Source organism: Protopterus annectens, chromosome 9.part0 (assembly GCF_019279795.1).
Source record: "Protopterus annectens isolate FY-2018-M chromosome 9.part0, PAN1.0, whole genome shotgun sequence".
In the NCBI taxonomy this organism is placed as follows: Eukaryota; Metazoa; Chordata; order Ceratodontiformes; family Protopteridae; genus Protopterus; species Protopterus annectens.
The window spans coordinates 1959267830-1959290038 of NC_056743.1; the positions used below are offsets into that span (position 1 = coordinate 1959267830).

General features: G+C 42.4%; 1 protein-coding gene across 1 annotated transcript in view; it reads left to right on the forward strand.

Moving 5' to 3' along the window:
- The window catches only part of ATP13A1 (ATPase 13A1), a 1617817-nt gene that overhangs the window by 60671 nt on the left and 1534937 nt on the right, over window positions 1–22209 (forward strand). The window contains exon 2 of the mRNA XM_044084778.1: window positions 10036–10125. Coding sequence (XP_043940713.1) covers window positions 10036–10125 — 90 coding nt within the window. The remainder of the gene's footprint in view (window positions 1–10035; window positions 10126–22209) is intronic.

Genomic DNA, 22209 nt, shown 5'->3' on the forward strand with positions numbered 1-22209 from the left:
CCTGCTCCTGTTAAACCGGATAGGTATTACAGGGTGCCTGAAGCTCATAAGTATTTGTTTAAGAGTCCTAGGGCGGACCCAGAAACTGTTAGTCAGGGGCCTAAGGGCGTTAAGGCTTCTGTTGTTAAAAATCCGGTTCCTCCAGATAAAGAGGCCAGGGCTTTGGATAGATGGGGAAAGAAAGTCTATACTTCTTCCACTCTAGCTATGAGGGCTTTGAATTGCCAGTTTCACATGTTGAAATACCAAAACTATCTACTTTCTCAATTGAAGTCTAAGGTAGATGCTCTGGCGGAAGGTATTGAGTGTAAAGAGTTACAAGATTTAGTACATGTTTCTGAACAGGTGGGTAAGCATTCTTTGCAATGTGGTTTTGATGCTGTACAGGCCTCGTCTAGGGTGGCTGCCACTGGGTCAGTTCTTCGCAGGCACGCCTGGCTGAGGGATCAGAATTTATCTGACCATGTTAAGTCAAGGATTTTAGATGCTCCTTTGCAATCTGATGTGTTGTTTGGTTCACCTGTTGAGGCAGTCTTGAAGAAAATGGAAGACAAGGCTAAGTCTATGCAGACTGTTAAAGATTTTTTGCAGGTTCAGCCTCCGAAGTTTAGTAGAAATTGGCCTACCAAAGGGTGGACGTATCCTTCTTATGATTCCCAGTCTAGGGGTAGATCTAGACGTGGTAGGGGCAGAGCTCAGGGCTCTTTCAGGCCTAGAACAGGGAGTTCACCTGCACAGTCTTCGGGTGAGGGCAGGGGTCAGTCCTTTCGTAAACAGACCCAATGACCTACCTTTTCAGCTGCCAGAGCCTTCTCGTCTGGCAGCACCTTTGGGAGGAAGGTTGGCACTTTTCAAGGAAAATTGGAGTTTACTTACCCAAGACAAATGGGTATTGGACAATTATATACCATGGTTACAGGTTTTATTTCCATACCTTGCCTCCTTTCAAAGGCATGCCAGACGTTCCTCCTCAACAAAGAATAGAGGCTCACAAACAAATTTCTCAGTTACTTCAAATAGGGGCCATACAGCCAGTCCCTATGCCAGAAGTGGGCTTAGGATTTTATTCTCGCCTGTTCCTAGTACCAAAGAAGGGGAACACGTGGAGACCAATTTTGGATTTATCTATCCTCAACACTTATCTGGACATTCCCAAGTTCAAAATGTTGACGTTACAACAGCTTTTACCTCTGCTGGGCAAAGATCATTGGATGGTAACTTTGGATCTCAAAGAGGCTTACCTTCATGTTCCTATCAGACTGAGTTGCAGGAAGTATCTGCGTTTTCGGGCTGGGACTTCTCATTATCAGTTCTCTGCATTGCCCTTTGGCTTATCTACTGCCCAGAGGGTTCACGAAAGTTCTGGCTCCAGTGATAGCTTTCTTCAGGCTAAAAGGAATACAAATCTATCCTTATTTGGACGATTGCCTGATTCTGGCTCAAGGAAGGGACGAGCTTCTTCATCATCTGGAATATGTGATAGCAGTGCTAAGATGCCTGGGGTATTCTGTGATCGAAATAAAGTCCAGTCTAGTACCCTCTCAGGACATGTGCTTTCTGGGTGTAAGACTGAATACAGCATCCCAGATGGCCTTTTTGACCCCGGACAAACAAAAGAATCTTTCCCTTTACTTTCATCAATTGTCTCATCAGTCCAGGCTGACTGCAAGGACAGTCCTTCAAGCCTTGGGGTTCATGGCATCTTGTATTCTGGTGCTTCCCAATGCCAAACTGCATATGAGGAAGCTGCAATGGTATCTCAAGAATGTATGGACACAGCACTGCCAGGATCTGGACACTGTCATTCAAATAATACCTTGCATTGAAAACGAATTTTTTGGTGGCCTCAGGAATGTCACCTAAACAAGGCACTCTCTGTGACCCGGCCAGAGGCGAGTCAGATTCTAACGACAGATGCCTCAGACAAACCTTGGGCAGCTCATCTGAATGGAAAGTGGATACAAGACAAGTGGCCTGCCAGACTACAACATCTACATATCAACTTGAAGGAGATGTTAGCAGTCCAGTTTGCATTAATAGCTTTCAAGGATCTACTTCTTCCAGGGCAGGTGTTGATTCTAACAGACAACACAACTGTCATGTGGTACATCAACAAGCAAGGGGGAACACATTCCTATCCTCTATGCAGGCAAGCAATGATTTTGTGGGAGACTGCTCTCAGTTTACAGCTCAATCTTCAGGCAAGGTTTCTGCCGGGAGCACAGAACTCCTTAGCAGATGTGTTGAGCAGGCAATTATGGATCCCCACGAGTGGAAATTGGATCCTCATGTATTTCAGAAATTGACAGTGTCATGGGGAACTCCAGACATAGATCTGTTCGCTTCTCCACTAAACCACCAGCTGCCAAAGTTTTGCACGAAAAGGTTTCATCCCACAGCTTGGAAAGTGGATGCTCTCTCTTTCAGTTGGAGAAATCTTCATGTGTATGCCTTTCCACCTCTGCCTCTCCTCCCAAAGGTACTTCTAAAGGTCAGACAGGACAAGCCAAGGATGATTTTAATAGCTCCAGATTGGCCTCGACAGCACTGGTACCCATTACTGAGAAGTCTGATGCAGGGAGCCTCCATGGCCTTTACCTTGATTCCACACCTGTTGTCTCAGGAGGACAGTCATTTACTCAATGTCAAGCTTCACTCTCTTCACCTAACAGCCTGGCATATTCTGTTTTGAACCATAGAGGGTCTCAACTTCCACAGCAAGTTTTGAATGTGATTTTGGAAGCTAGAAGGCCTAGTACCAGGAAAGTGTACAGATAAATGGAAGAGATTTTTATTTTGGAGTGCAGCAAAGGATTTTGATGTTTCTGAGCCTAATTTAAGTGTGGCTCTTCAATATCTTACTGAGTTATTGGACAAGGGCTTGTCCTTCTCTTCTATTAAGGTTCATGCTGCAGCAATTTCGGCTCACTATGACTGTGATCCACCATTGTTTTCTCATCCTTTGTTCAAGCAATTTCTTAGAGGGGCAAAGAATATAAGACCCCCACGTGAGCTCCTACTCCTGCTTGGGATCTCAATTTTGTGTTGGAGAAACTCACTCTACAACCTTTTGAGCCTGCAGCTACTACCGAGTTGAAATATTTATCATGGAAGACTGCTTTTTTGTTGGCCATTACCTCTGCAAGAAGGGTTTCTGAATTGCAGGCCCTTATGGCGGTTGAGCCTTTCTTAATTTTCCATAAGGATAGGGTATCTTTGCGTACTAATCCTTCCTTTATGTCTAAAGTGGTTTCTAGTGTGGCTTTAAACCAAACTATTCATTTGCCTACTTTTTATGCAAATCCCCAAAATAAAGGGGAAAAGATTCTGCACACTTTAGATGTACACAGGCAGTTGCGTTATTATTTAAGCAGGACTAAGGGGTTCAGGCAGTCTCAGCAGTTATTTGTTTCTTTTGCTTTGAGTTCTCAGGGCAAGCCTGTGTCAAAACAAACTATTTCTAAGTGGATTGGGTTTTGCATTGCTTTCTGTTATTCCCATCATGGCAAAGAGATTCCAGCTGGGATTAGGCCTCATTCCACTAGGGCTACTGCCACTTCAACAGCTTTTTTAAGGGGGGTGGCAACTAAGGATATTTTGGAGGCAGCTACTTGGAGTTCAGTACATACTTTCTCTAAGCATTACCACCTTCCACTTTACTCTAAATCTAGGGCTGGTTTTGCCACTGCTATTTTACAGGGCATTTTGGCAGCTCCTGCTTCTTTATAGTTTTGCCATCCTCCCTTACCTCTGCTTTGGGATTCTACCCAAGTGTAAGGACTGCAGCAATGTGAGATGAAGAACATAGTACAGTTTTGTACCTACCATAAATGTAGATGTTCGAAGATCCACATTGCTGCAGTCCAATTTACCCTCCCTCCTTTCCCTCTGTAGTTAGAGGCGGTTGTGTGGGTTGGATTGTAAATATTGTATATCTTGTATACTTTGTACATATTATTAGTGCAAGGGTGGTTGGTTGGTTGTTTGCTGTCTTTTGGTTTTGACCTTTCTTTTTAGGGTCTTCTGACATCTGGGGCAAGAAAAGACTGAGGATATGACGTCGGTCATGTGCATTTGTACCCTGACGTTCTGAGGTCAGTCTAATGCGCCTTGACCGACGTCAGCCTTGTACTTTGATATTCGGGCTGACCGAGGACAGCGGACTACCCAAGTGTAAGGACTGCAGCAATGTGGATCTTCGAACATCTACATTTATGGTAGGTACAAAACTGTACTTTTTTGTTATACTCACCATAACAAAACTATCCTAGGCAGGGGCAAGACCCACTCTACCAGGGCCTTGGCCTCATCTTGGCTTTTTGGAAAGGGTTTGATTTATAGAAGTATTCTAGAAGCTGCTACTTGGTCCTCTGTAAGTACTTCTACAAAGCACTATAGGCACGATTCCTTCTCTAGGTCCAAATCAAGCTTTGCTTGGACCATTCTCCAGGGGCTCCTGGACTCTTCTTTCACCTCCCAAATGTAGTTTGCTAAAGTAATCTACCCATATAGCTAAGGCTACTGCAGCAACAGGGTCAATATGATGAACATAGTACTAGCTGTGTAAGTTAGACTTGCCAGAACAGTAGATGGTCGAATGCTTACTGCTGTATTAGTTGCTCCCACCCTCCATCCCCTTTGTTTGTTTAGGTGTGCTTTTTATGCCACGGTGTGAACATTTTTTTTTTCTTCCATACCATGACCATCAGTGTCCTGATTCCAAGAATAAAATGTCTTGCCCATCATAAACCTTCCCCTCCAGGTCAGGACAAAATATTTCCCACCTATGGACAGCCAAAATTATGATTTTCTGATATTTTTCTAATTTGTAAATCTTGCCAAAGCTACAAAACATCACCGTCTTTCCATACAAAGAGCAAACTAATAGTTGCTTCTAGAGCCATGTCCTTGCTCAACACTTATACAGTTAAATTACTAAAATGCAGAAGTTGCCCAGCACTAAAGAACTTTTTATTTGTTCTTAATGCAACCTATTCTTTCTGTAATAGTAATTGTTAGATTTAAACAGTCCTTTGTTCACTCCAGTGACCTGTAAAAATAACTACAAACTCCTGCAGTTTGGTAGGCACTACCTAATTAAACAAGACAACTTATTTCTGTTGAGATTAGTTTTTCCAAGAATACAAATGCAGCTGTTTTTGGGATGTTGGATAGCTTAGAACTCCATGTCAGAGTTTTCAGTTTGCTTCATACCAATCTCTCACATGTGGTTTCTTTCCTACTTGTAATGACGTTAATGCTGCTGCTGTGTGAATCCATTGAAATTGTTGCTGAAAGTTTTACATCTCTGTAATGCATTAAATACTGTACTTTGTTGTGTTTCAACTTTTATGAATTACTGTTGTAGTACTGCATCTGATATTGTGTGTCCATTTCTAATCTAATATTGCTGTATTGTTAACATTACATACGTAAAATTTGCTGTCTTGACATATGGCATAGGAAGTGGCTGAAAAAGGTCTTGTATCAGTCCACACACCCTGTTAAAAAAACAATAAATAAATGACCAGTAGTACTTGCCCTTAGGGCACTCTCCCTCCTGGCCTGTGCCTTTGAACCCTTCAGGCAAAACCTAGACATCCAAGAGTAAATTTCTGCGTAGGTTCCAGCCCTGGCAGGTATTACAGCTATCACAAAGGCAAGTCATATTATTGTCTAAACTTTTTAATCTTCTATTAGTGGTGCTGCGGTAGCGTTGTCGCCTCACAGCAAGACGTTGTGTTCGATTCTCAGCTGGACCGTCTTCTGTAAGGAGGCATGCGGGAATGGGCGTGCCTTCGTTGAAGGTTGTGCGTCAGGGCTGGTAACTCGGCACGTAAAAATCCACTACCAAACATTAGCGGACCGGAGTTCCGCTGTGGCAACCCCTAACCGGGATAAGCCGAAAGACACAACATTATTATTATTCTTCAGTAAGCACCACGACAGAGAGGAAGGATGGAGTCTTGACTGTGTCCTATGAGGGACAGGTAAAGTGAAGACTTCATCCTTGAGGAGTTGGCTAGAGAATGCAAATGAGCATCATTTTTGCTCGCTTACGTACTGGGGGGGAGGAGTGGAAATTTCTAGCTGAGATTGCAGCCCACTCTGGAGACTCTAGCTGTGCTTCAGATATGGGGAATGCACTTGCCGATCGCCCATGGGCAGAGATCCACATTGATGATGATGCATACTGACTGTGGAGTGGAATGTTTGGTATCACATAACTAATTTGAACTGCCCATTAATGACTCTTCACTTCCACTTGTTTTTCCTCTCTGTTCGTAATGCAGCTGTGGCTTCCCAGTGTGAAAAGACATGAGTCACATGAGCAAGGAAGGGCTTGATGAATGGGTGAGACCAAAAATGTACTTAAAAATAAATAGTTTCTTAAAAGTAAGCAAAAGGGAACACCACAGCTAATTGCATACCTGCTTAGGAGAGCAACACTGATTGGGTACTACTGATAGAATATCCCACCTACTGATTATTGCTAATGATTGTAAGTTGTGATCATCAAGTAGTAATGTTCCATGTGTTTCTTGTCAGTAGGAAATAAGAGAGGAGGAAATGGTCATAAGCAGGGGTGTGGGGAGGAAGCAGAATCCCCAGCCACAACACTTGTCTTGATTTGTATTCTGCTTTCAGAATTTCAGGCAAGGTGCGATTTGCCCATTTAGTGTCTGTTTTTCAGTGTGCTTTATTCACCAGGGTTTTCAGTTTGTGGTCTTTCAGTAGTCTGTCTCTGGTATGTTAGCTGCTGATCGCGTGATTAAAAGTCAGTTGTCCTGTAATAAACCAAAACGGTGACCCTCATTTTAATTTATCGAATGCACCCTTGTCACTTTTAAGCAGCTTAGCTTTCATCATGTTATACAGAAAGCACCAGCTGTCTCGTTTATGTTAAGCACAATTGACCAAACTTAGATGCCAGAATTACAGTTCAGCAAAGGCTGGTCTCTAGCTACAGTATTATGTGTGTGTCTTGTGGGCTGCGATTCACTGCATATACTTTAGACAGAACTCACGTGAATAATAAGCTTCAGGGTGGCTCACTACAGCCAAAACACTATGAAAGTGCTGTTGCCCTTGGTGACTTGATATTGTGATGACATCAGGCTGGGAGCATGGGCAGCACAGATAGTCTGTTAATTTGTTTTTGATATAGCAGTGGCCTAAGGCTGAGGGCAAGAGCCCACTGAATAGTGGTGTCTGGTCATTTTTCTAACTTATTTTTGGTACTGTAAACTTATGTAATTACACAAAACTGCTACAATATGTACATAAAAAGGTTTCCTGTCTATTCTGTGCACAAAATTTGTACATATTCATCTAATTTCTCCGCATGAAGTGACTCAGCATTGTAAAAATGTTGCCAGTTTGTTGTGTTTTAATTAGAGGTAAGTCCAACCCCTGAACCAAGTGCAAGCAGCTTGAACAAATACACACACACACACACACACACACACACACACACACACACACACACACACCATAGATAGTATGGCTGATCATAGATAGTATGGCTGATCATGGCAAAAAAGTGTGTTTAATGCCTATATATATTGCACAGGTGTATAAGTTATGCATGTATGTGTGTGTATGCATATAGATATATATGGGTCTCCCTTGGATTACCAAAATTTTACTTTACCGAAAATCACATCAGTGAGATTAGATCACCAATCAGGCATCACTGAATCATCACATTCCCAAAGTTTACATCAGTGAAACACCTGCTGCTCTTGGCTCACAGTGCTCAGAATTTCTTAATGGAGATTGCGGTACAGTGAGGACTGGAAAATGTACCCTTTTCATCACTGTATTGCTGTTTGAGTTGGTATATGTAATATGCAGGAAATGTGGGGGACAGCCCACCACATGGGGGGGTGCAGGCAGACTTGCCCCCCTGCAGAAATGTAAGAAAGATTTTTATCCCCCATTGATGTAAATAGTTCGGTGATGTCTGGCTTCGGTGTTCTCATTTCACTGCTGCGATTTTCAGTAAAGTAAAATTTCAGTGATCCAAAGTAGACCCATATATACTTGTGTACACACACCATTAAACTAATACTTTGTTGAAGCACCTTTTGATTTAATTACAGCATGCCGTCAATTAAAGAGACTGATTAACCCCAAAGAAAGTTCAGCTGTCCTAAGGAGGATTTTCCTGACATTTACTCAGTTGCTTGTTACAGCAAAAACATGGTTCACAGAGCGCTTACAAAGCATCAAAAGGATCTCATTGTTGAAAGTTATCAGTCAGGAGAAGGGTACAAAAAAATTTCCACAGCATTGGATATACCATGGAACACAGTGAAGACAAGTTATCAAAAAGTGGAGAAAATATGGGACAACAGTGATGTTGCAAAGAACTAGACGTCCCTCTAAAATTGATGAAAAGACGAGACGTAAACTGGTCAGAGAGGCTGCCAAGAAACCTACAGCAACACTGAAGGAGCTGCAGGAATTTCTGGCAAGTACTGGTTGTGTACTACGTGTGACAACAATCTCCCTTATTCTCCATATGCCTGGACTATGGGGTATGGTTGCAAGCTGGAAGCCTTTTCTTACACACAAAAACATCCAGGCCCGGCTAAAATTTGCAAAACAATACATCAAGTCTCCCAAAAGCATGTGTGAAAATGTGTTCTGATCTGATGAGACCAAGGTTGAACATTCTGGCCACAATTCCAAAAGGTACATTTGGCACAAAAACAACATTTCGCATCTCCAAAAGAGGTGAAGCATGGTGGTGGCAGTATCATGCTTTGAGGTTGCTTTAGTCAAGGTAGAGGGAATTATGAACAGTTCCAAATACCAGTAACTTTTGGCCCAAAACCTTTAGGCGTCTGCTAGAAAGCTGAAGGTGAAGAGGAATTTCACCTTTCAGCACGACAATGACCCCAGGCATACATCCAAATCAACAAAAAGAATGACTTCGCCAGAAGAAAATTAAAGAGCCCAGAACTAAATCCAATAGAAAATCTGTGGGGTGACCTGAAGAGGGCTGTGCACAACAGATGCCCTCGCAATCTGACAGATTTGGAGCACTTTTGCAAGGAAGAGTGGGCAAATATTGTCAAGTCAAGATGTGCCAAGAGGAGAAGACTGAATGTTGTAATTAAATCTAAAGGTGCTTCAACAAAGTATAAGTTTAAGGGTGTGCACACTTATGCAACCAGCTTATTGTACGTTTATTTTTTTATATTTTTCCCCTAACAGATATGTTTTTCAATTGAATTGTACAGGTTATAGGTGACATTAAAGGTGGGAAAAGTTTGAAATGATTTATTGTGGTCTCATTTTTTTTATATCACAAAAACCTTGCATTTTAACAGGGGTGTGTACACTTTTTATATTGTGTGTGTGTGTGTGTGTGTGTGTGTGTGTGTGTGTGTGTGTGTGTGTGTGTGTGTGTGTGTGTGTGTGTGTGTATCTGTATTTGTAATTTACACACGTATACATTTTTATCCTTATCTATACTATCACAGATTTATCCAAGCTATCCATTTCAGTATGCTCAAAATTGTGAATACCAGTTAATGTTTTTTTATGCTACTAGTCAGGTTGTACAAAATCTGTTATTACATGGTGTTTGTTAAATAAGATTTGCCTGACATTGTTTGTTAAGCAGAGACAAAACATTAAAACTGTCTACCCATTTCTGATGCCTTCTCAGTTAAATTGATACAAGTAATGTTGCCATATTTTTTAACTGGATCTTGACCATTTCAGAAATTTTTGTTTTTTGGCCAGGATATTGCTGTTTAGATACAGTCCTTTCCTACATTATTTGTTACTAATTTCTCTATGATTTTTCTCATGAGGAAATGAAGACTACAGTTGTGGAACAAAAGTGTAATAGCAGACTTGTTTTTGTACATTTAGTAAGTTTGTAGTGCGTGATGTTCTTGTGTTAGAACCTTTTTGACCTTGTTTCTCTATCTGATGTTTTTAATGTGTACATATATAAAAAAAAGTGGCATATTGAAATCTCTTAACACTTTTTTTTATTCTTTCATTTTTTTACAGGAGCCACTTCCAAGCAAAGCTTCATGGGCCAAAGTTGTGCCAACCCCCAATAATGGGTCTTCAGAACTGGTTCCATTGCAATACGATGAGGTATTTAAAGGCAATCACTCTATTTTGTTTGTAGAGAAGGTGGTGACTTATAGCTAACAGAGTTTGAGCCAAAACCTGAGAGTTGTGTATTATAGCAATAACCCACGCCTGGGTGTGGGTAATGCTGGATTTACCCACGGTAGGTGTGGTTCGGTCACGAGGGCGAAGCCCGAGTGGTCAAACAAAGACAACCGTGGGTAAATCCAACATTACCCACACCCAGAAGTGGGTTATTGCTATTATAAAATGACATTATTTAAGAAAAAAAATAATTACTTTTCTTAAATAGTGACACTGTATACTGCCTCATTGCTACCCTTCCGCAGCTGTCTGGTATTCTGCGGCAGTTTTGATGTACTGCGTATGCTTACGCAGTACATCAGAGCTGTGGGTGGAAGCAACAGAGAAAACGAGATCTCCGTTGCTCTTTACAAAGTGTCTCGGTAAGTTAAAGGAGTTTAACATAGCGTGACAGCATTAAAAAAAGCAACGGAGAATCTTTGTTGCTTTTATAAAAGCTGTCTCGCTATGTTAAACCCATTTAACATAGCGAGACAGTTTTGAAAAAAGCAATGGAGAAAGCAAGATCTCCGTTGCTTTTTACACACTGCCTCGCTATGTTAAAGGAGTTTAACATAGTGAGACACATTTAAAAAAAGCAACGGAGATAGGAAGATCTCCGTTACTTTTTTTTAAAGCTGTCTCGCTATGTTAAACTCGTTTAACATAGCAAGACAGTGTGTAAAAAGCAATGGAGATCTTGCGTTCTCCATTGCTGTAAAAAAAGAGTTATACTAATGGAAAAAGTCCGGGCGACTGGACCTTTTTCCATTAATATAACTCTGATTTACAACGTGCATGCTGACCAATCAGCGTGCACATTTTGGAATATTAATGGGGGGGTCGTTGTATAATGCTAATTATAGAATAAAGTCTTGTTGTAAATCCATGATATCCCAACAGAAACGAGCCTGTTATGTGAGCTGATGGTCCGGTAGTACATACCTCTTTCCCAAAGCTGCAGAATGTCACAAAACAGTTCAGCAAAGAAACTGAAACCAACAGCAGTATGGAGAAACTGACATTTTAATGTTTAAAAACGTGCACAGTAATTGGTCAGTCCAGTCAGTGTTCTCTTTGTAAATTCAGTTTGCCACAGAAATATGTCTACTTTGCCTGCATTGCTAAGTGAAGTAATTAAGCTATAGAGAGAAAAAATAACTTTCTCGGGACAGTAAACTGCAGTGTAGAGCAGAACATGTTATAAAAATTAACGCTGTCTGTCTCCAGTGTGAAGGACTAAAAAATGATTATACAGTAATGTACTGTGCATGTGCAGTACATAACTTCAGTGCCCCAGACTGCGGGAAACTGGTGGAAAATCGCTAATCACTAAAGTCCATTCATACACTGACATTATTTAGATAAGGTAAGACTTTTTTATTAAATAATGTCATTGTATAATAGTAGTTATCCACATGTGGGTGTGGGTACTGCAGGATTTACACACAGTTCGACCTTGTGGTCAAACCCCGCCAACCATGGGTAAATCTGCATTACCCACACCCAGTCTTGGATTATTGCTAAACTAGACTTGCATGTTGTTGCATCAGAACCTGCAGAAATCCTTTTTCTTGAAGTCTGCCTCTCCACCCATACACAATTTTTCTTTAGCTGAATTTTTAAATCTCAGTAGTTTCAGCTTGTTTGGATTGTCCCGGTTCTAATGTGTAGCACTAGTAGTAGTAGTAACAGCACAAGACCTTAGAAGGGAATCTCCATGGTATGGTAGAGTGCTTGGTGGGCGGCCACGGTGGTGCAGCGGTTAGCGTTGCTGCCTCACAGCAAGAGATTCTCTGGTTCGATCATCAGCTGGGGGGCCTTCTGTGCGGAGTCTGTATGTCCTCCCTGTGGTCGCGTGAGTTTCCTCCGGGCGCTCCGGTTTCCTCCCACATCCCAAAGACATGCAGTAGGTGGATTGGGCATACTAAATTGGCCCTAGGTGTGAGTGTGTGCATGTGTGTGCCTTCTGTGAAAGGTTGGGCACCGGGCTGGCAACTCGACACTGTAAAACTCCACTGCCAATCATGAGCGGACGGAGATCCGCTGTGGCGACCCCTAACTGGGAAAAGCTGAAAAAAGAAGACGAAGAAGATGGCAGAGTGCTTGGTGTCCATGGTTTTTGCGATGCCCATGTGACTTTTTGGGAGAAGGCAGACAGAAGTAAGGAAAAGTAACATTCAGTGACATGATAATGCTGTAAATATTTGGGTGCTGAGATTTCCCTTTCTTGCGAATAAGAGCAAAACAAAACTTAGAACTTGCAACTTGCCTTTTTATTTGTGCAGCTAGCATAGATAATGTGATTAATGATTATAGAAACAAGAATGATTAGGCATGGAGTACCTAGCACAGACATATGATTCAGTTTAACTTGGATTCCCAATGGGGCACTCTTTTTTCAGGAGGCAGTGTAGAGGAACTGGCTGTGTTTCCTGCTGTGGTGTTTGGTAGCAGTGACACTGGCATATCGGGAACACTACTCACCTTTGATGCTGCAAGATCAGAAAGTTGTTGGTGCTGACCTCTCATCAGGTACTTGGGCTTATATTCTATGCTGGCAGCTTGAAGGGGTATGCTGCAGTCCTGAGGTGTGTCAACCTTAGTATGAAACATTAAACCAAGGTGTTGTTTGTCTTTTTGGCATTTTTCATGTACATGATAAAAGCAGTGTGGAAGTAAAATGGGAAATCTCTACAGTTCAGTACAGCAATATGAAATTAACAAACATTCCACACACATCACACACAGCAGACAATACACCAGTGTCTCACAAATGCAGCCCATAAGGCATAACAGTAAATCAGATATACTAGTCATTGGTGACCCGATTGTGAGATACACCAATGTCCCCCTCACCAGGCTCGACAAGGAGAATGTCATGGTCATTTGTCTGTCAGGTGCCAGAATCCACCACATCACGCACGCACTAAAGTCTCTCCAAAACAGGTACAAGTACGACTCTGTCATTGTCCATGTTGGTGTAACTGACTTGAGAAGTACCTCCCTGGACTATATGAAGAGAGACATGATTGAGCTCTCAGAGTATATGTGTCAGGCAGGTATGACCCTAACCCTAAGCATCCTACCGTCACGAAGAATGATATCACAATACCAGCAAAAAATAGACCAACAATTGGGTTAGTTTCTGGTGTCTTTCCAAGGGGATCCAGTATCCGTGTGCCTGGTATGACATGGTTTTCAGGCCGCGATGCTTTGCCAGAGATGGTCTCCACCTGTCACCCCTGGGATTCTACATCCCAGCCAAGGCACTTGCCTCCCCCTTTCTGCCTTTTTAGGCCATGTCCCAAAGACAAATCTTCCAACATAAAAGATTTGTCAAAAAGCAAATTGAAGGTCCTGCCGCTTAATGCTAGGAGCCTTAACCTGAAAATGACTGGAGGCTCTCCTCGCAGTGGAAGATGCCAGTGTTTGTGCGGTCATGGAAACTTGGAAGTTCATTGTGTTACCCTGCTGCAGTCATCACACTTGGGTTATCCTGCCATCAGGCAGTCCCGCAGTCGGCCAGAGTTCCAAAGTCTTGGTCCGGCGTCGGTTGCTGTCACTTCCTCCCTGACGTCAGTGCACCAGGTGTATATAAGAGGCATCCAATGCCATTTTCTTCAGTCTTTCTTGCCACTCGGTGCCCAAAGAAGAAGCAGTTCGCAAGTGCCGGTCGGCCGACACCTGAGATTTTCTAATCAAATTTCAGTCCGAATTCTTCAATAAAGCTAAGTACCCCATTGGGGAACCTTTTCTTGCCTCAGTCCGATGTCAGAAAAAGTTAACAATTGCATTTCTTGTGGGAAGCAAATACCTCATAAGGACTTCCATTCTTATTGTATTCCTTGCCTAGGCCCAGACCACAACGTCACAGGTTGTCTGTTTTGTGCTAGGTTTAATAAACGAACTATCAAACGCTGTTTTGACTTCGCACGACATTACTTTGGCAGGAAATTTAATTATATCATGCCGTCGGAGCAGCCGATGACCGACATGCATAAAAAACGCAAGGATAAGGACAGGCAGCCTAGAACCACTCCGAGACCTCTGCTGGGCCTGTCGCTGGTTCTCTAGTTTTCAGTGAGGCGCCTACGCAGCCCCTGACTACCGTGGAAATGGAACCCCAGACAGCTTCGGATTCTCAAGCGGAGGCCATCGCAACCATCTTCATTAGGCCCTTCCGACACCGGAGCAGAAGGTGATCCCGGTGCAGTAGATACGCCTTCGGTTTCAGAAGGTGTCTTCAGACAGACTACACTCGCCATTAAATCTTATGCTAAGCTAAAAACTCCATTAAAACCAAAAAAGACTGTACATCAGTCTCCTGTTCAAGGCCCCATGCCTAAGAAACAGATGCTTAAGATGGCTGAAGATTTGATTACCCTAATCAGGGGTTCCCATCCCCCTCTTGATAAAAGGCCAAGACAAGAGGAGGATTATGCTTCCTCTGACCAGGTTTTTATTTCCTCAGATTCTTCTGAGGAACAGGATTACGCTTTTCCCCCTTATGAAGACTCTGATGCTGAAGACTCTAGTCCCTCAGCATCTCCCCCTGAAGACTACTCCTTTGGGGAAACCTTACATACCATGAGGGAACATTTCCACTGGGAAGGCCAGGACTACTCTGATTCTAAGAAAAGGCTCCGAGAGTTTATTTTACTACCCCAACACAGACCACTTGCTATCCCTCCAGTTTTAGATATTGTGGATGATGTTTACTTAGAGTCTAGTCTAAATCCAGACTCCCTACCTCCTGCTCCAGCCAAACCAGACAGATACTACAGAGTACCTGACACACACAAATTCCTTTATAAAAGCCCTCTGGCTGACCCAGAAACAATTTCCCAGGGTCCCAAAGGGGCTAAAGCTTCTATGGCTAAAAATTCTGTACCCTCTAAAATGGATTCCAGAGCCCTAGATAGATGGGGAAAGAAGATATACACCTCAGCTACTCTGGCTATGAGAGCATTAAATTGCCAGTTTCACATGCTGAAATATCAGCAATTCCTAATGTCTCAATTAAAACAAAAACTGAGCACACATTCTGAACAGGCCAAATTCAAGGATTTTATGCAGGGGAAATGCCTCTGCACCCCGCCATGCTATATAAACCAATTCTGAGGAAAAGATAGATTCCCAGACCCCACTGTACTGCAGTCTCGCACATAGAGCAGTCAGGAAAACTGAAAAAAAATCACTGTTTTGCTATTTAAAGCATTCTCTGGTATGAGCTGCAGCTGTAGTAAAGCAATGTAGTTGGTTGTTGGTGTACTGAAATACAACCACTCACACATGCGTATAATGAAATATTTTTAAAGGAGTTAATTACTGACTTTGCCTGGTAGTAAGTGGAAGCTTATTCCCTAAGTTTTGTGTAATTTGCCCATCATTTTGTGTTTATTATTAGTTTTAAGTTGTGTGTTCCCTGATGTAATGTTAACTCCCATAGCAGTGTGTTTTAGACATATTCATTCAAATAGTACTGGCTCAGGTGTTGCTTCTCGGATCAGGTAGAAGTCGCCTCTACAAGTATCCTGTACATTGTGATGTGGATATCTCACTACTGCCAACCAAATTTGATGACCCACTTCTGGACCAGTAATCGGGGAGCCTCAATCCTTACCACTGCCAACAGTGGGGGAATGTTCACTGAGACGATAATGGGTACAAGCAGTATTTTCAGATGCAGATATTTTGTATTCCTTGCCTAGGCCCAGACCACAACGTCACAGGTTGTCTGTTTTGTGCTAGGTTTAATAAACGAACTATCAAACGCCGTTTTGACTTCGTACGACATTACTTTGGCAGGAAATTTAATTATATCATGCCGTCGGAGCAGCCGATGACCGACATGCATAAAAAACGCAAGGATAAGGACAGGCAGCCTAGAACCAAGCCAGACTCTGAGACCTCTGCTGGGCCTGTCGCTGGTTCTCTAGTTTTCAGTGAGGCGGCTACGCAGCCCCTGACTACCGTGGAAATGGAACCCCAGACAGCTTCGGATTCTCAAGCGGAGGCCATCGCAACCATCTTCATTAGGCCCTTCCGACACCGGAGCAGAAGGTGATCCCGGTGCAGTAGAAATGCCTTCGGTTTCAGAAGGTGTCTTCAGACAGACTACACTCGCCATTAAATCTTATAGGTTCATAGGTTCATACTAGGCTATCTGCCTTAGGGCATTTATAAGCCCAGCCAGAGTGTGTGTGGCTTTCACCACCCCTTAGGATGAGAATACTATATCCATTAGTTTGCTGTGCCTCTGTCCAGCAGTGACACAGAGATGATTCCCAGGGTAAACCTACGATCTCCCATCCACTCGTCAAGATTTCTCTTGAACAGAGTCAGTGAGGGGCTCTGCCTCACATGGACTGGGATTCTGTTCCATAGTGTAGGGAGTCTCTGGGTGATGAATCTGTCCCTCCAGCACGTCCTATTTATATCCGTGTTGAGGTTTAAGTCTCTTGCTCTCGTGGCTCTGGTGGATTTGGATTTTTTGAGGTGGAGCATGTCCATTAATTCCGGGTTGGACATGGCTTTTGTATGTCAGGCACAGATCACCTCTGAGCAGGCGGTATGCGACTGAATAGAGCTGGAGTTTCTTCAGTCGGGCATCATATGACATATGTTTGAGCCCCTTTATCCTTTTGGTGAGGAACGTTTGGGGTCTTTCCAACTGCTGCAGGTGTCGGGTAAGGTACATTCCGAATGGGCGTTGTACTCAATCATTGGTCTGATAAGTGAAGAGTACAGGGTACAGTGACCTCTCCTGATCTGGATGTGAATCCCTTCATGATCAGGTGGGCAATGTAGAAGGTCTTCTAACCACTTTGGCAATGTGAGTGTCAAAAGAGAGGTTACTGTCAACTTGGGTCCCCAGGTCCCTGATAACTTCTTCCGTGTTTAATGGATTACCACCTATGTGGTAATTAGGGTTACCTTGTTTTTCCCAAAGGGTATGACTATACATTTTTTAGCATTTAGCTTAAGGCCATGGCTCTGGCACCAGTTATCCATTTCTATGAGACCTCTCTGGAGGATGTCTGTGTCTGATGGAGTGTCAATTATGGTGCCCAGTTTGCAGTCATCTGCAAATTTTGTCAGCCACAATCCCCTATGTTTGCCTGCACTTCAGAAAAATAAATGCCGAACAAGAGGGGGCCCAGGACTGAGCCCTGTGGGACACCGCTCGTGACCGGCTTAGAGTCTGACATGGCACCAGCAACTCTAACCCTATGTGTTCTGTCCTTGAGCCAGTTTGCAACCCATCTTGTGACATATATGGGTTTACATCTAAGCTGGTGAGCTTTTCTATGATGCCCGAGTGGGGTATTGTGTCGAACGCTTTTGCTAGGTCAAGGTAGGCTGTGTGAACTGCCTTACCTTCATCAATGGCCTTAGTGACTGTTTCGAAAAAGTCGACCAAGTTCAAGAGGCAGGATCTGCCCTTGACAAAGCCAAATTGGGTAGGATCCAGTGTCTGTAGGACCCCAATGTCTTTATTTATGAGTTCCATTATGATCCTCTCCATAGCTTTGCAGACAAGGCTCGTCAAGCTTATGGGGCGGTAATTTCCAGGGTCCGTAGAAGCACCGCCTTTGTGGAGTGGGACCACAGTTGCCGTCGCCATTCTTTGAGTCGTATCCTGTAGTAAGGCTAAGATTAAACAGCAGCCTTATGTGTGGGTTTAGTTCCTCATTGAGTTCGTGTAGCACACAGCCGGGACACCGTCCGGTCCCATTGATGCTGTGTTTTTTGCTTTAGAGAGAGCAGCTCTCACCTGGGCATCTGAGATGTTTGGGAGGCTAGACTCTGGTGGGATAGATATTTCTCCTTTTGGGGGGGAGGGAGGGGAGAAATTTGCACTGAACCGGTCTGCCAGTATGTTGGCAATGTCTGTGGGTTCAGTGATTTTTTTATCATTTTGGACTAATTCTGAGTATATCTGGGAGTTTCCACCCAGGTTTCTAACATAGCTAAAGAAGGCCTTATGATTGTCTTTTGTGTCATTAGCGATTTTTCTCTCAAAGTTGGCTAAGCTAAAAACTTCATTAAAACCAACAAAGACTGTACATCAGTCTCCTGTTCAAGGCCCCATGCCTAAGAAACAGATGCTTAAGATGGCTGAAGATTTGATTACCCTAATCAGGGGTTCCCATCCCCCTCCTGATAAAAGGCCAAGACAAGAGGAGGATTATGCTTCTTCTGACCAGGTTTCTATTTCCTCAGATTCTTCTGAGGAACAGGATTACGCTTTTCCCCCTTATGAAGACTCTGATGCTGAAGACTCTATTCCCTCAGCATCTCCCCCTGAAGACTACTCCTTTGGGGAAACTTTACATACCATGAGGGAACATTTCCACTGGGAAGGCCAGGACTACTCTGATTCTAAGAAAAGGCATCGAGAGTTTATTTTACTACCCCAGCACAGACCACTTGCTATCCCTCCAGTTTTAGATATTGTGGATGATGTTTACTTAGAGTCTAGTCTAAATCCAGACTCCCTACCTCCTGCTCCAGCCAAACCAGACCGATACTACAGAGTACCTGACACACACAAATTCCTTTATAAAAGCCCTCTGGCTGACCCAGAAACAGTTTCCCAGGGTCCCAAAGGGGCTAAAGCTTCTATGGCTAAAAATTCTGTACCCTCTGACAGGGATTCCAGAGCCTTAGATAGATGGGGAAAGAAGATCTACACCTCAGCTACTCTGGCTATGAGAGCATTAAATTGCCAGTTTCACATGCTGAAATATCAGCAATTCCTAATGTCTCAATTAAAACAAAAACTGAGCACACATTCTGAACAGGCCAAATTCAAGGATTTTATGCAGGGGAAATCCCTCTGCACCCCCCCCCCCCCATGCTATATAAACCAATTCTGAGGTCCTACAACAGTGGGGAAAAGATAGATTCCCAGACCCCACTGTACTGCAGTCTCACACATAGAGCAGTCAGGAAAACTGAAAAAAAAATCACTGTTTTGGTATTTAAAGCATTCTCTGGTATGAGCTGCAGCTGTAGTAAAGCAATGTAGTTGGTTGTTGGTGTACTGAAATACAACCACTCACACATGCGTATAATGAAATATTTTTAAAGGAGTTAATTACTGACTTTGCCTGGTAGTAAGTGGAAGCTTATTCCCTAAGTTTTGTGTAATTTGCCCATCATTTTGTGTTTATTATTAGTTTTAAGTTGTGTGTTCCCTGATGTAATGTTAACTCCCATGGCAGTGTGTTTTAGACATATTCATTCAAATAGTACTGGCTCAGGTGTTGCTTCTCGGATCAGGTAGAAGTCGCTTCTACAAGTATCCTGTACATTGTGATGTGGATATCTCACTACTGCCAACCAATTTGATGACCCACTTCTGGACCAGTAATCGGGAGCCTCAATCCTTACCACTGCCAACAGTGGGGGAATGTTCACTGAGACGATAATGGGTACAAGCAGTATTTCCAGATGCAGATATTTGCTTCAAGTGCAATTTCCCTTAAGAGCACACAGAGACCACAGTCAGTCTGGGCCTGGTTTCTCCTGATCCCCAATAAGACTCCCCACTGGCACATCTGTAAAGTTGTCCTTAGCCAGGGTTCCAGGCCAAGTCCTCCAACACTCTGTCTGTCCAACAAGTGCTTTGTGTCCCTGCCCAAGTAGCTGACAAACACACTCTCTCTCTCGGAGATTTGTGTTACACACACACACACACACATATCTGGGAAAGGCTGGCACAGGTTTACTAGCTATGCCTCCTCCTGCACAGACTGTAAGGTAGTTATCACTGCCATCATAACCCTTTATCATCTACTTTAAGGCCCGTAACAAACGGTGTCCAATTTTACTGTGTAATACTAATACAAATGGTAGTTCGACCAAGAGCAAGGCTGTTAGGAGTGGCCCATACAGTGTCACTAAATAAATATGCAGGTACTCTCAAAACTTAAATATCTCTATACACATCAGACACAATGATAGATTTAATTATATTTAATAATTAATTATGAAAGAACAAGACAATACTAAATATGCATTCACAGTGACATTGGAGTTCAAAACCACAGGAAATATTTTAAAACAACATTGCAAGACAGTCTCAAATAAAGAAAAATATCTAAACTAAGCTTCACTATATTCCTGACTGTATATAAGAGAATTACTGTAACCTAAGAACTTACTAATAGAGCAAGACAGATGTGGTGGATGGATCTTCTAGTTGTTGTTAGGTCCACGACAGAATGCAAAATGCTCTCACGAAGAGACTTCTTAAATTTAATATTTACAGTATTACTGCAGGGTTAGCATGCAGAATTATATCATTTCTTGTCATCTGACTCTTAGTTCCCAGGTGAATCCTCCACTGCTGGAAGCTGGCAAATATATAGCATCTCCTTGTAAAAATACGTAGATCTCGGATCTTTGGCCAATGCTGGAAGTCATAAAACAACTGCATTTTTCCATGCTTTCAAGACTAGTAATTAGTTCACCCTAAAGACAATACAGAAAGCTTCTTAGAACAGACTCTGTGTGTCTAGCTGCATTGAAAACTGAAAGGTACAGTCTTTTATTGCGTAGCCTATAAAGTAATTTAATTTCAGCTATTTTTCTAAAGTTTGCTGGACTGAAGTTATCCTCCTGTATTCCTATTTCCACTGTTAAATATATATATTTAGACAGTTACAGTAGTGCATGTACATGTCTGTCCTCTTCCAGTAGGGCACACTGTGGATACATTTCAAACACAAACACTTTATAAAGTACCTTTTCAACACACGTCTGTACAAACTAGTTTGGCATACTTATGACATACAGTAACCAGTTTGATATACTTATGGCATACAGCTCTAATATAGTTGTAACACAAGCATCTTGTATAAATCGTGTTGATATTCAGAAATGGCATATAATGATTTACAAAATTCCAGATAGCTGTGCTAGCAGTATCTCCCTTCATCACATACATAACAGCATATAGTATCAGTTCTTGAATCCTGTCAGAATAGGTGAAGTTTTCCAACCTTTAGATTTTTTCTGTTAAGGAATTCCTCCTATTTATGTTTTACCAACTAGCCCCAAAAAAGGACAAAACCTGCAACAGCAACAATTCCAGAAGCTGGAGTAGCCAAGGAAAACACCAGACAATAAAATCCACCACACTACACTGGCAGAAACAGGAAACAACTGGAGGAAAACACCAAACTTTTAGCAAAACACAACTTTAATGTCGCATTCGTCTCAGAGACTTCATCAGAATAACCTTCAACACAAATACAACACATTATATGCAGATCCTGATAATTGATTAATTAAACAATCAAGAAATAACCTGATAAATGGTCAGTAAACCAACTGTTTTCCTGCAGTTGTTTCCTGTTCTGCCAGTGTGGTGGATTTTATTGTCTGGTGATATCTGTAGCTAGAGAGGTATAGCTTAATTAACTTGAATGCTTGTAAAAATAAAAGGTCATTGTGTATTCGAAGCCATGGAGTTGAAGTACTTGTATGTTCTTAACGGATAATTTTGTGTAGGGGGGCAGGGGTGCTGCATTCCGGAGTATGTTGTCATTCAAATGAGATGTTAAAAGTCTCTCACTTTTGTAACTTCTCCAAGTCTTTTGGGTTTTCTAATACCATGACTGGAATGGATCACATTCCTAAGTCAAAGTACAATTAAAGTTCATTAAATTAGTATTGTTTGAATCTTTGATGTCAGCAAAAAGTGCTCTTTGCAGCACCCGCAATGTGCCCAGTAATGACTCCTGCAATTCGTACAGAGTTAACATGTATTGGTAACCCATCCAAGTATGATTGTAAAGTCTTTTTTGTAAGACCTGTTGCCCCTGCTACTACTGCAACTGTCTGGGTATCCTTCTTCCACATTACCCTTATTTCTGCCTGCAAATCCTGGTATTTTATGACTATTTTGTCTCTCTATACATAAGACACTGTAGTCACTGGGCGTAGCAATTTCAGTACTCAATGCTGCTTTTGTCTTCTCATGGACTACTATATCTGGTTTTCTCACAT